Below are 15,003 nucleotides of genomic sequence, written 5' to 3' on the forward strand. Positions count from 1 at the left end.
AGATTCTATCAAAGAGACAGAGGACGGACTGGGGAAACAGCTTGCCGCTTTGGCAGAAGGCTAGAGTTCAGTTCTCAGCACCATCAACAGACAGCTCACAACTGCCCATAACTCCAGCTCCAGAGAACCCAGCACCCTCTTCTGGCTTCCAGGCATACTGCACACACACGGAGCACATACACACATGCAGACAAAATACTTACACACATAAAATAAAAACAAATAATTCTTTTAAAAAAAATAAACCAGAGGAGATAAAAGCTGGAAAGTATGCATTGCTTTCAAAATGGTGAAGCTATTGAAAGTTTAGTAATACAAAGCTAATAAAAAACACTACTGTGGGTGGGGAATTAGGGGGAAGAACGGCATGCAGGCAGCTTCTGAAGACAAGCTGGGTTTTCATTGTGGTTTGGTTGTTTGTTTTTAGTTTAGTGATAGAAGAGAGAAGAAAGAATAGTTCTGAAAACGGATGGCATTCAGGACTCTTTGTGGGGGTTGCAGACATAGCTCAGTGGGAAGCAGCACTTCCCATGAACACGTGAGGGCTCAAGTATGATACCCAACATCTACATTTAAAATAAGCTGAGGGCAGCAATGCACAGCTGCCATCCTAGCACTAGGGAGGAACAGGCAAGGCTAGCTCAGGGGCTTGCTGGTCACCCAGCTCAGCCAAAGGCTGTCTCAAAATAATAAGGTAGAAAATTCATGATTTCAACCTTTGACTTTCACATGCATGGGTGACAGGCATGTGTGTGAGGACATCACTTGCGCACATGTGCGCACACACACACACACACATTTTATCTTGAAAACCGAAATAAAAATTAGATAAAGCAAGGCATTATAATGGATATTTCTGGTATCCTGTCTTCTATAGATGCTGGATTATGTTTTGTTTCTTTTAAAAGTAGTCTTTTGTTCTAAGAGAGTTAACTAAACTGAATTCAAATTCCAAGCTCCGTCTGCCCAAATCAGCAAGAACTGAAGTCTCTGCTCAGTTCTTTGGGTTTCTTGCTGCAACCAATTGTATCAGAGCCCCTGCTACTCACAGCCAGCCAATGATAGGGCTTTTTATACCCAGGCTTGAGAGTCCCTGAAGTTTCTTCCCTTCCAATTTCACCCTGCACTGCCCAGCTGCTCTTCCTAATCCCAGCCCTGTTCTCGGGCACTCAATGTGTAAGTCGGCCTTGTGCTGTTCTGAGTTGTTTGAAGATGGGCTTGTGCCCAGGCAAAAAGCCGCAAAGAATAGCCCCTGCTTTCAAAGGCAGGTGTTCTTGCCGCTTCTAGCAACATTTGGCCAAGCTCCCTTGCTGTAAACCAAAAACACATATTTCATAGCGTAGCGGTAATATAAATTGTTTATATATGAGTGACTTTATAATAATTGTCTTCAGAAGGGTTATCCTATGTCACTCCCAGAAGCCAGGAACCTTGTTACACTTCTAAAATGATGAAGACTTGAGTGTGTAAATTTTACAGGTTATCTACTAATGTGAGAAAGAATGAGGAGGGAACCCGCAAATGTACACATTCTCTCATCTCTAGCCCTAAAACAGAAGATTCATATCCATGCCTTTGAAGTCTGTATTAAACATTCTAAGTCAAGTAGCAAGCTATGAAGCATAGCATGCTCTATTATCTTACATTTGCAACTGTGCCCTCCGCTGGACTGGAAGACTAAGTCTGAATTTGGTATTGTTAGACTTCCATGCCGACAGAGAAAAGTAGTTCATCAAGCACCCCTCCCCCGCTTCCCTTCCCAGCCACATCTCAGAGGCCTGGTGCATACATATCTGAACATCTCAACCCACATGTCCAGATTCTGGTCCTGGCCATGTCTTCTATGCTCTGGAGCAAGTACCTGGAGAGCAGACCCATTGCAGCTAAGGTAGTTGTGGGGCTAGTGAGTCAGGGGATTCTGGTACCGGATGTAGAGAGAAAAGAAGAGGCATTCTCTAGAGAGGATGGCTGCAGGCGGGCATGCCCTTGACCCCGCACACTCCTGATTCTATGGAGAGAAGCGGTTAGGAAAGACACCAGGACTCTCCAGAGCATTGAGACAAAATCCATCTTCCGTGGGACTGGGGACAGAAGTGGACAATGCAGTTGATGCCGGTGCTCAGGGGCTTTGCTTTGTTTCCACACTGACTGCCTGGCTTCTCTTTGTGTGCATGTTTCTGTTCCTAGCGGGCTGTTCATCACCATTCATGACAAGGGCCACCTGGCGACCATGCTGAGCTCCTGGCCAGAGGACAATATCAAGGTATGATCCTGCTTTTATTGCTATTGCCCTGCGTGTTGGAGGAATCATTGCCATCTGTATTGGTGTTATCTCTACCTATGAAATGAGCCGTTATGACACCGGAGGCAGGAACTTCCCGCCCTTCCCAGGCCCTGAGCACACACCGCTAGAGCCACCACAAATGCATCACGGAAGAGATTTGCCTTAACTGCACAGCTAGGCAAAATTGCTCTCAGTTCATATTCGTCCAAAGAAATGCTTGCCATGTGTTGAACTCCTGCCGAATGCACTGTGGATGTAGACAGTTTCCTTGTGACTGTAGACAGAAACCAAGCATGGCCCTCTTCTGTAGTAAAGGATACCTAACTCCTGATGAAAGCAGGACAGTAACACAGCAGACCGGCCAGGTGGACCGTGATCGGAGCCAAGCGAACCGCACAGAGGGAGCTCCAGATGATCATAGAGATAGAAGGACTTTCATCTCCGAGAGCTCAGAGGTGACGTCACGGGGAAATGACTTCGGAACAGGGTCTTAGGTTGAGGGTTATGCAGACATCAGCAAGGACCTGCTGCATGGAAAGTTTACAGCAAGCAGGCTTGGGTAGGTGTGCAGAGAGGAGGTGCACAGAGTGACAAAGCCAAGCTGCCACCGCTTCCCAAATATCCAGTCTCTTCCAAACATGAAGGGGGAAAAGGATGAGCTGACAATATGGCTGCAAACTGTGCGCTGCTGCGCATGGAGGGGCGCATCTGAGGTAATTATCTTCTCTGGAAGCAACATAAGTGAGACTAATGGCTTCTTAGAGAATGTCCAGCCCAGGAGTCAAAGTACTAGAGGTAAACACAGTGTAACCCTGGGGCCAGCTCTTTGCTTTACCCTGGCTCCCCTGGCAGGCTATGGATCTCTGCGGGGTCCCTCTCTCTTCACCCCTGCTGGTTCCCTGAGCCCATTCCTCACCAGAAGGTACCAAATAGAGCCTCTGTTGGTTTTCCACCCAAACCAAGGTCTCTCTCGGCAGTGTGAGAATTTCGAACAAGAACAGAAAAGGGTTAGGACCTCAGCTCTCTGCAGCCAGGTCTGAGCTACAGCCAAAGTTCAGTACTGGCCACGGGAAATAATTTGTCCTCACGTCTCCCTCTGGGTGTAACTTTGCCCTATGCTTATCCGCCTGGACTCCAGTTCTGTGTAAGGCCTTGGCCTTGAAAGCCCTGGCCTCCGTCCCAGGAAAGCATGTTCCCAGGGTGTGTCCAGGATGATACTCTAGTAAAATATTGAGGACATTAAGGGGAGCCAGCCCACTTAGTGGAGAGTTAACTTAGGCGAACCTGGGCAGGCACAATGCTGAGGTCCTGCACACCGATCTTTTCCCCATGCCTGGACACCTCAACTACAGAGAAGCCTCGTGCATCAACACGCCCTCAGCGGGTGCCCGCCCAGGCAAATAACCTCAGTCAACAGACGCACTGAGCATCTTCCGTGTGCCAGGCACTGTGCCAGCCATAGAGATAATGCATACAGTCCGTTCAGGCAAATTGTGAGCAACTGGAACATCTAAAGGAAATTCCTCTTCTTCAACTGGCAGTGAAAAGGTACCTCTTCCTCTAGGCTGGCACAGGGATCGAACCTCATTGTTTCCTTGGCTGGGCACAATATTCATGATTAGTATTAGGTCCTTCTACAAAAGTTTCAAACTGACCAGCACTTGGGAGGCAGAGGCAGGCAGATCTCAGTGGGATTGAGGCCACCCTGGTCTACAGAGTGAGTTCCAGGACAGCCAGGACTGTTACACAGAGAAACCCTGTCTCTGGAAAAAAAAAAAAAATCCAAAATGAAAATGAAAGACACCTTGTCTCCAAATTCTTCTTGTCATGGTTAAAAACCCAGGATATAAATTCAAAATAGAACCATAGGAGCTAAGTGACTATTGTCTTCAATAAACGTATCTTAAGACCCTTCTAAATATTGAATACTAACTCCCAGAGGAGCAGTAACAGTGACCAGAGGAACAGAAATGGGGACTTTACACACTCTAGAGGAGGAGAGCCTAAAGTAGGCTGCAGGTAGACATCCAGACCTCTTAAGAAGGGTGTAAGACGCGCGAGCTGATCTAGTCTGGTGAGGGCCGTGTAACCCAGTTCCATTTGACCACCCTTCAGTAAGCGTCTCCTCTAAGGAAGCTCCCAGAAGCTCTGTGATAAAGATGGGCAGGACCAAATTTAAAGAACTCACATTCTGGTTAGATGAGCTTACCTGGAAACAAGGGCAGAATACCATGCCTCTGCTGCCAGGAAGAGGAACTTGCAGGGCGAGGTGTACACAGGCTACCAGCTGTCCAGCCTCCCTCCCCTGGAGGCTCCAAAGGGGACAGGTAAAGGCCTCAGACAATCCCCACCCTTTATTTCCGTCTCACTTTTGAGAGGTTCCAGTGACCATCTACAGAAAACAGCAGACACACAGGGCTTCTGATCATGAGTATACCCCTTGCCTACTGTACGTGCGGATAGGCTTTCCCAGCTTCGCATTCCTGTTGTGGATTAGGCATGATAACACTGGTGGACACTGAAGCGCACCCAAATGAACATTGTCTTTACAGGAGGTATTGGAAGCCATTGTAGCATCTGTGGCTACGGAGGGTCAAAGGGCAGTCAGGAAAAGAGGTTTCTTCTGGGAATCAGAGGCCACAGATGTGTCGTCATATGCCTTGTACCCAGAAGTACTTCGTTTGGCCCTCAGCGCCTGTTAAAATTTTTTAATTTGTAGGCAGTATTTTTAAAGCATAGTTTGTTTAAAACAATAAATATAAAAGCACTTGGATTTTTTGGCTTCTCTGGAAAAATTAAGTACTCTGAATATAGAGCCTGAATCATAGTGTGCAAACAAACTATCAGTATATAGAGCCTGAATCATGGTGTACAAACAAACTATCAGTATATAGAGCCTGAATCATGGTGTGTAAACAAACTATCAGTATATAGAGCCTGAATCATGGTGTACAAACAAACAACAGTATACAGAGCCTGAATCATGGTGTGCAAACAAACAACAGTATATAGAGCCTGAATCATGGTGTGTAAACAAACCAACAGTATATAGAGCCTGAATCATGGTGTACAAACAAACTAACAGTATATAGAGCCTGAATCATGGTGTGTAAACAAACCAACAGTATATAGAGCCTGAATCATGGTGTACAAACAAACTATCAGTATATAGAGCCTGAATCATGGTGTGTAAACAAACTATCAGTATATAGAGCCTGAATCATGGTGTACAAACAAACAACAGTATACAGAGCCTGAATCATGGTGTGCAAACAAACAACAGTATATAGAGCCTGAATCATGGTGTGTAAACAAACCAACAGTATATAGAGCCTGAATCATGGTGTACAAACAAACCAACAGTATATAGAGCCTGAATCATGGTGTGTAAACAAACCAACAGTATATAGAGCCTGAATCATGGCGTGCAAACAAACCAACAGGAGCTGACTGGACTTTTTGCCTAACCCACCCCAGTGTTCCACCCTGCCCCACTCACCAGCCTTGCTCTGAAGGCTTCCTCCCCCATCACCCAAGATGCCCCTTCAAAAGTTCAGAATGTTCTGACCTACAGACTTTCCTGTTCCCTAAAAAAGAGAGGGTGAAGATCCCACAGGGGCTCTCTGCTCCTCACCCCTTCAGAGCTCACACAGGGCGTCATCACAGGCACTGAGGGTCTCAGCTCAGAAAGAATTCCTCCTGAAAACCCCAAGCTGGGCCCTGGAGGATGGGTAGGAGGAGGGGCATTGCTGAGAGGAGGACGCAAGGGTCAAGTGGGTATTGCTGAGAGAAGCATGCACGGTACTCACAAGGTCACCCACCGGTGAATGCTGGTGTCTGAACTACATCTGTGTCTGAACTCTGCCACCCCACGCCACCCCCAATAGGTGATTCAGAGAGGCAGTTTCTCAAGGCCTAGGAAGTCTTTAAAACCTAGTGTTGCTGGCTGCTTGGCTAGAGAGGAGGGTTCATTTCAGAAGACCTTCTGAATTGGTTTGGAAGATGAAAAATTAACTTTCTGTGGTTTCCCAGCTAAAAAGTCAGGAACCTGAAATCCAGGAGAAGATAACTATGAGTAACCTGACTCAAGGCCAGGACTCTCAAAGCTTTGAGGCCTTTCTTCTCCAAGGAGAAAAATGTTGCCCTGTGTAAATCATACAGAGGAGTGAGCACCAAATCCTGTCTCCTTCCTGGAGTGCCCATTGCCTCCAGCAGGAGAAAGGTTCAACTGAGAACTTCTCTCCCTGTCAGCTCCCCAGACTCCTAAGCATCTCTCCCAACTGAATAACAACACTCCTGAGGAGAGAGAGAGCTCTGTGTGGTGGAGCCAAAATGGCAACTTCCACCATGAGACACCCACCACACAGGTGTTAAAGCATGGTTCAGACTGCCAGCGCCGTGTGCCTGCCTACCATGCACAGGCCAATAGTGTGGTGAACACCTTCGGCGTCGGTGTCGGAGATAGGGCTTGGTGAAACTCTGAGACCAAAATCAACTTGTCAGGAAGGGCTCTTGGTTCAACAACTGTACCCCAAAAGGAGGGGAGGACACGGAGGCAGGGTGTCTTGTGTACTCCTGGGGTGATCAGTCATTGGCTGTAGGCTGATCTTCAGAAAGAGGTACGGCTTCTGCGCAAGGTCAGGTAAAGAAATTTCTCCAGATAGGCTGGTGGCTAAGAAGAGCAGTAGGGAAGAAAGTCTTTCATTCCTGAATAAGGAACAACCTTGGGCAGACCTCTCCAGCCCCTTCATGTACAGAACGAAGCATCGAATTCTGTTGGTATCCACAGGGCTTCTTACTGTCTTTGTTCTAAAGACAAGGAATCTGAAAGACTAGGTTCTTTGTGAGGAGTGGAACCAAGATTTGAAACTAAGGAATGTGGGTTATTTGTGCTATGAAGTAGGGGGAAAGGAAGGAGGGGTGACGATACCAAAGGGTGAAGCAAAAGGAAGAAGAAAAAGTAGCTTGAGACCTCTTGCCGGCAGCCCATAATCACACTAATAAATCTGAAACGACCCACGAGCAAACCAGGACTCATGGTCTACCAATCGGCCTTTGGTTAGTTAAGCTAAGGGCCATATCCAACAAGTCAGATAAGGTCATAGGTCTGAGGAAGGCAGGCAAGAAGGAACACAGCATACTATCCTTCAAACCTCTCCATTTGTCTAAGGAACAGGGGTGTCGTGACTTTTCCAACAGCCAAATAAGGAAATTGGAGTTCTGTCATTCCAGAAATTGTTGCTGGCTTTTCAAACCCAACGACACTGCCCAGACTTTCCCTAAGCCCTTGGCAACCCCCTGAACTAGTTAAGTGGTTCCCAGCATTAATTGGATTGCTATCAGGAATAATGAGAGGCAATACCTTCTCTTCGAATTTAACGATACTGGCTTTGAATCCTGTCCAGCCGAGAAGCTCTTTCCGCACTGTTGGAGCGATAGTTTGCCTGGCTAATGGACTAGATGTCACATTGCTGGCCTCAGAGCCAACTGCTAAGGAATCAAAAATAACACAACCTGATATTGCCCCTAAAAAGCTTACAACTTTTATGAAATACGTGGAAACATGAATATTTATAATACAAGGAAAAGACTGTTGGCTGCTTTGCACAAGGAAAAATATTCTGGGAGTGCAAAGGAAGAGAGAGAAGCCCAGGAGGGAAGCTTCTTGCAGACAAGCTAGATGCAGTGATGTACAAACAGCTTCACTGTCACCCCAGGGGGCTCCCCTTGCCCTGATGCTCATTGGCTTATCCCTCCCACCCCATTCTGTCATTCATATAAAGTACACCTCCTTGCTTCTCAACATCTTTTACGCAAGTCTATCCTGAACCTTAACTTTCTTTCCTATTTGTACCAGGATTTTGCTTTCAGGCCACCAACCAGCTTCCAAATCATGACACAGAGACTTGTGATTAGTTTTGAATGCTTGGCCTTATCTTAGCTCTCATTTTAATGTTTCTCTTTATCTGTGTTTTGCCTTGGTTTTTTTTTTTTTTTCTTTTTTCCCTTCTGTGTATCTTTCACTGGTTCTCGTGTTTGACTGTAACTGCCTGGCTTCCAACTCTAGGAGTGTCTCTTTCTCCCTTGTTCTCTCCTCCTCCTCTCCTTCTCTAGCCTTTATTTCTCCTCCTATTTATTGTCTCCACCTGCTGGGTCCACCTATCCCTCTCCTGCCTAGCTACTGGCTGTTCGATTTTTTATTACACCAATCAGGTGCTTTAGACAGGCAAGGTGAAACAAATGTACTTCTTCACATAATTAAACACACATCCTTACATCATTAAACAAATGCACTGTAAACAAGTAAAACACACCTATACACAGTTGCAGTAATATTCCTTGGCATAAAAGAATGTAACACTTTTTTGCCTAGGTAAAGTAATATTCCACAATACCCATTAAAGGTCTTTGATTCTACCTGTACCCTCACAATTGCCTCTTGTCTGACGCCTGGTGTGTGTATCCTCTCATCTGCAGAACTTTTAAGAGTGAGTCACCCTACGGGAAGATCTCCATCTCTCTGCCCCCTGCATTATCCTGTTGCATTCAGGCCTCTGTCCCAAAGCTGTAACAGCTAATAAATATGTTCCCTGTCTCATTTGGCTTCACACATATTTAATTTTATAGGTAATCAAACTAAAGCTCCCTCCCCAGGATATGTCTTCCTAGCAAACAGGTGCTTTGTGTGTATTGATTAAGTGAATGACTATATGAGCATCCATCATAATCATATAATCATGTTGTCATCACTATGAGCTCTGTCAACATCTGATGAAGGTAAGATTGATACCAGTACTGTATCTAGTACACAGTTGGCCCTAGGTGATTCCTTGCCAACAAGTTATCCTCAGACAACCAAAGAATCTGCTTGATTCTGTGTTTTGTGATTCTAAGAAATGTTACAAGCTCTGTTCATTGCACATTGGCCTCAAAATGCTGCAGCTATAGCGGCGGCCTGAACTTTCTCATACCCCTCCCTTACCGTCTCAGGCCCAGGATTCAGGCTGAGGCTGTCCAGTTTCTCTGAGAGAGAGAAAAGGAGAGACTAGATGTGATTTCTCTCCACTGTTTCTGCGGCTCCCAACCCCATCTTCAGAATGCAGGGAACGCTGTCTTTCTGTTGCGTGGCCTCAGCCAGCTCTCTCGCCCCCTTGCCAGAAAGGACCAGCCACCTGCAGTTGATGGATCCCTCTGGCCTTGTCCCAGACAGGCTGCTTTCTTCCCAGCAAAGGCAGCGGGTGTCCAGCTGGCAGGCCTGGCTGCTAGGACTTTGAAAAGAGCACTTTGTCATGGGGGTGGTGCTCCTGACTGAGGGTGCCCTGCTGTGTTTTGCAGGCTGTGGTGGTGACCGATGGAGAGCGCATACTGGGCTTGGGAGACCTGGGCTGCTACGGCATGGGCATCCCTGTGGGCAAGCTGGCCCTGTACACCGCATGCGGAGGAGTCAATCCACAGCAGTGCCTTCCCGTCCTGCTCGATGTTGGCACCAACAATGAGGTAACAGTCTGTCCGAGCCAGGAGTGCTTGAGCTCGAGGGAAGATGAGGTGGGGGGCGCTTTTGTGGAATAATTATATCCACATGGGATGTTTCTTTCCCAGGATGCTCTCAACCCCATTCCCACATAGTTGTGAAGTAGGGGATTCTCCTCTCCCAACCCTCTTTGCTTCTGAGTCCTCTTGCTTCTGCATCTTCCTCCTCTAAGCCCACAATGCCCTGGACTTCCTTCTTCCATTGCTTCATGAGCCCACCAAGTTTGCAATCCTCCTTGGGGCTCCTCTCTGAGAGAGCAGCCAATGGCGAGACTAGTCTGTGTTCTGCATTTTCAAGGCGATTTGCGTCAGTGTTTGAACTAAAATTCAAAAAGAAGGCTCCAGGCTGAAATGTTGGGGACAAGCAGACGAGCATCCTGAAGATCAAGTGAGAGAAACTGAGCTAAGATGCAGGTCAATCCTTCTGTAGGATTCAGGGACTTTGTCAAGGAGCTTAACTCCCAGCCAAGAGTTTGTCTGCTCCTGGGACCACGCTGGCACATTGTCTCTGGCTGTAATTCTCGGCTCTATGACTGGCAGAAAAAAAAAAAAAGCAGCTTCCACAGATAGTGATGGCTCATGCCTTTAATCCAAATTCGAACCCAGCCTGGTGTATAGAGTGAGTTTCAAAACTAAACAAAATAAAACAAAAACACTATCTTTTTTTTCTTCATTTCCAAATTGTTTGCTTAATTCAAACTTTCAGTTATTTTCACAAATGAAGCAAATATATCTCTATCCAACTGTCACGTTTTGAAAATTATAATTTTATGGAATATATGAATTATAGTAAAAATGAGTCTCATTATGATATTTTCATAGATAATATACATAATATACGTCAAAGGAATTCCTTCTAACTAGCATTTACTTTTGAATTTAAGATCAGTGTGTGTTCTTTTAAAAATCAAAATTCAGAGATGGATTAAAAGTAAACTATTAGTCACATTATCGGTACATTTTTTATATATATAGCATTTTGGTGTTTTTAATATGTTCATGAAAAGTGTGTTTATATATACACCTCTTTAGACCTGATCACCTACAGAGCAGTCCTGCCATTCCTAAAATTTCCTCCTCTTACTGTGTCTCCTGACTGGCCTGTGAGACGGGGGCCCCGGTGGTGGCGCAAACCTCATAGCTGCTCAGTTAAGGACAGACCTCAAGTTTTGTTCCAAACCAAGTTCCCTTCTCCCAGCCAGACGTTTGAGTTTATACCAAGCAACCATATATATTTATACAATAAAACTATATGTATTTATACATTAAATAAAATTATATATTGCATATATGTATCACATATACATATTGCATATATGCAACAATATAATTTTAATGTTTTTCCTTCCAGTCTCTTTTCTCTCCAAACACTTACAAAAACCAAACTTGGAGTTGCATTGCCTTACCACTCTGAAGCCTGCTCTTTATAGTTTGCATACGTCAAGAGTTCCCTCTGGGGTTAACAACCATTACTCCACTCTGCCGCTGTACCCCAGTTCGCGCAGGAAAACCCACACAGCTGCACATTTAGGTGTTCCCGAAGTTCTTGCAGAGGTCAGCTGTGCTCCGGTCCCCACTCTGCAGATCAGTCATGTTCTCGTCTCTGATGTTTCTTTAGGACAAATTCCTAGAGGCAGAAATACTGGTGCACATTGGAGGTGGGTGTTCGTCTAGATTAATGGGATGGGTACGCGTACTTATTGGAGGGACAGTATGTGTTAGCTAGAGAAGAACCTCCGGTGCCTTTCCTCCTCCAGCACTGTGCTGTTTGAGGCAGAGTCTCACACTGGGATCTGGGATTTAATGGTCCACATGGCTTGGCTGGAGAGTGAGCTGTGGGGATCTTGCCAGTGTGCATCTCCTGCGCTGGGATTATGGGTGTGCACTGCCACGCCCAGCCTTTTTTCACGTGGGTGCTGGGGGCGGAACTTGGGTCCTCGTGCAAATCAAGCGCTTTAATCACCGAGCCATCTCCACAGCCCTATGGTGCGGATTCGTGATCCACATTTGCAATCCACAATGATTCAGTTCAAGGAAAACTGATTTCCTCGTCTTTAGACAGCATGGTCTGGAGTTTCTAAACAAGAATGAGATTTCTAATTCCTAGCAAGGAATACAGCTTCCTCAGGCTCCACCCTGAGATGGACTCTCCTCCCTGAACTGAGGGATCCAGAAGGAGACCTTCCTCGAGAGCCAGAAACCTCATGGGGTCAGGGGGTAGGCAGTAGAGGACAAGAGAAGTGGATTAAGAAGCAGGGGCCCTGGCCCCATGCCATGAACAGGCCAGGTGAGTCAGTTCACCTCTTTAGACCTGACCCCTACAGAGCAGTCCTGCCATCTCTAAAACCACTTCCCCTTGCTGTGTCTCCTGACTGGCCTACGAGATAGGGCTGGGTGATAACACAAGCCTTGCAGCTGCTCAGCACGGCCCTGATTCGTCACAAATCCATCAGAACAGATCTCCAAAAACAAGTGGCAGTCATACACCAGGACTTTACACCCAGTTTGAGCCTCATAGGAGCACGGAGTGAAAGCCTCTGTCACTGCCTTCTCTTCCCACTGCAGAAAACTGAGGTCCAGAAACTTTAATTGGCTCAAAGAGATTCTAATCAGAGCCAAGATCCTCTGCCATATCCCACTCCTGCTGGGATTCTGGTGTTTTTATAAGCCAACCTTATCTCTTGATCCATAAGATTACTATGGATCTTCAGAATATTATTCAAATTATTTTTTCTTTTTTGTTTGTTTATTTGTTGTTTTGGTTTCTCAAGACAGGGTTTCTCTGTGAGACCGTCCTGGCTATCCTGGAACTCACTTTATAAATCAGGCTGGCCTCACACTCACAGTGACCTGCCTCTGACTCCCTAGTGCTGGGGTTAAAGGCATGCGCCACCACCGTCCAGCTCAAATTCTTAAAAGAAATTGCATTTCTCCCATAGTTCCCTGTTTGTGCCCCTTTCAGTATTTATCCACGACACATGCACATTTGTTACTTAGCTGCAATCATAATACACCTGTATTTCGTTCTCATTTTTTTTAGTCAAGGTTATTTTGTGAACACTCTCTTTTTACTCCTTTAATCAAAGTTTACTGGGTGTTTAGTAGGTGTCGGGCACTCTGGTAGGCTTGAGGGAGATAAATGAACCAGGCCTGGGTGGAGCTGTCTAGCTGTCAGGGTTTCAACACTCCAAATAATGGATCATGTATTACATCATCACTCAGAGTGTCTGCTTCTCCCCTGAGTGCTGGATTCCAAGCATGAGAATTCAAAGTTGCCAAGTGAACCAGTGTTACAAAGACGGTGTTTAGCCCTCTTCAAATTGGTTTGCTATGTCATGTCCCATAGTGCAACTCTTTGTTCAAAATGCATCTGTTTCTAAGTCTTGCACAAGGACAACACCAGGTAAGATGCCAGTATGGACTGGGGAAGTGTCACGGGGCCCCCTGAAAGGTGAAGAGCTACAGGCAATTAAAGGCCTCTAGGAAAGTGAGAATCAGTTTTCTCTAGGGACAATCCCTCTGATAGGTTGTCCAATTCTAAGTGGTCAGTCCTAAGTGCATATGCATATGAGCACAACACTGAATGAACACTGGGGAAAACACACACATGCATATATATAATGTACACACACACACACAAAATTAAAGAAGAGCTCATAAAGTTGAGCGTTCAGAGGAAGTTGCAGACTGGGAGGTGTTGGAGGTGGGAGATTATGGGGTTGAAATGATGTCAATACAATACTGATGTCTAAAATTCTAAAAATAAATAAATAAAATAAAATAATAAATGTTTTTAATGCATCTCTTTGCAAGGAATTTTCCCCAAGACTCTTGGGGTGTGTCTTTCACTGAGAGCAATTCTGGACTGTAGGGGAGGAAAGCTGGGCCTTATCGCTTCCACTGCCTACAGTAGTACAGGGAGGACACTGTAGTGGGATGTTTTTGTGTCCAAATAGCAAAGCCATCACTGTGTGTGTCTCTGTAAAACAAAACAGAAACCTCCTGAGGTGACAGCAATTGAATGAGTGTCAGAACACCCTTCTAAGCTTCCTTTTGAAAGGAAACATCTGCTTTCTACATTCCTGAAACTGAGTCACTTTTACCTGCCAACACCAAGGACATTTGGAAAAATAAACGCATGGAGCGGGGATTCCGTAGAGAGGGTTATCCCAGGGTTCGGTCCCAAGGGCTTCGGGGTGAGGAGTCGTGGCTGCGTGTGGAGGAAACCAAGTACAAGATGGCCATATTGTCCAAGGTAGAAAGAACCAGAGGCAGCATCTCATACCAACCCCTTCACTCCACGTAAGAAAAGAGATCCAGAGCATAAATGTCTTCTCTAAAGATTCGTTCCCAAATCCTGCACACATGGTCCTCTACAGTGAGGTTCTTTGGAACAGCCCGCAGTGCTCAGGCTGCCCTCCTGAGCCCCGAGAGTCTAATATTTCCTGAACTCATGAACCTGTGTTCACCTCCTGGGGCGATGCCATGTGGCCCTCTGGAACCCACTATGTGGATGATGAGGATGCTGGCATCTGTGGACAGAAGCTCTCTGTGTGACTGATGATGATGCTGGCATCTGTGGGCAGACTCGGGGAAACTGGCTGCAGACCCAGACTTCGAAGACTTGGTGAGAAAGAACGGAGTCAGTTTCTGTGCTGGGTCGGCAGTTTCTTCTGTTCTGCAAGTTTGTTGTCTCTGAGACTAGAATACTCAACTTCACGTTGCAGTACTACCAGAGAGCCCACTCTCCGCGTGCACGTGTGAGGATGCTACACCAGAATCCTTGCGGCCTTCTCCTGGGCTTAACTTAAATTTCCATGAAATTAGCAATAGAAATAATTACAATTTGAGGGGAGGGTGCTATGTCCACGAAGTTGACCCCATGCCATAACCTCCTGAATACACAGATTTGGGGGAGGGTGTTATGGCCATGGAGTGGACCCCATGCCATGACCTGGACACACCAATGTTCTTCATGACCTCTTAGCTTGCCTGTTGCTACTCAAGGTAAATATTTTTTTAACCAGAAGGTTAAATACAACATTCCGTGATATGTCCAGGGAAGAGGAGGAAAAACTATTTGTTTTCCATGACATTTTGTCTCCAAGGAAAACCTTAGCAAGGCAGAGCTAGGCAAACAACCCAGAGGGTGTACTCAGCCCAATTCCCACAGCAGAGGGAGAAGTTCC

General features: G+C 46.0%; 1 protein-coding gene across 2 annotated transcripts in view; it reads left to right on the forward strand.

The window, feature by feature from the left end:
* Window positions 1–15,003, forward strand: part of Me3 (malic enzyme 3) — a 154,517-nt gene that overhangs the window by 101,756 nt on the left and 37,758 nt on the right. For both annotated transcript variants that reach the window (XM_057756483.1, XM_057756484.1), the window contains 2 exons: window positions 2,188–2,263; window positions 9,620–9,781. In XM_057756483.1, coding sequence (XP_057612466.1) covers window positions 2,188–2,263; window positions 9,620–9,781 — 238 coding nt within the window. The remainder of the gene's footprint in view (window positions 1–2,187; window positions 2,264–9,619; window positions 9,782–15,003) is intronic.

Source organism: Chionomys nivalis, chromosome 23, assembly GCF_950005125.1.
Source record: "Chionomys nivalis chromosome 23, mChiNiv1.1, whole genome shotgun sequence".
Taxonomy (NCBI): Eukaryota; Metazoa; Chordata; class Mammalia; order Rodentia; family Cricetidae; genus Chionomys; species Chionomys nivalis.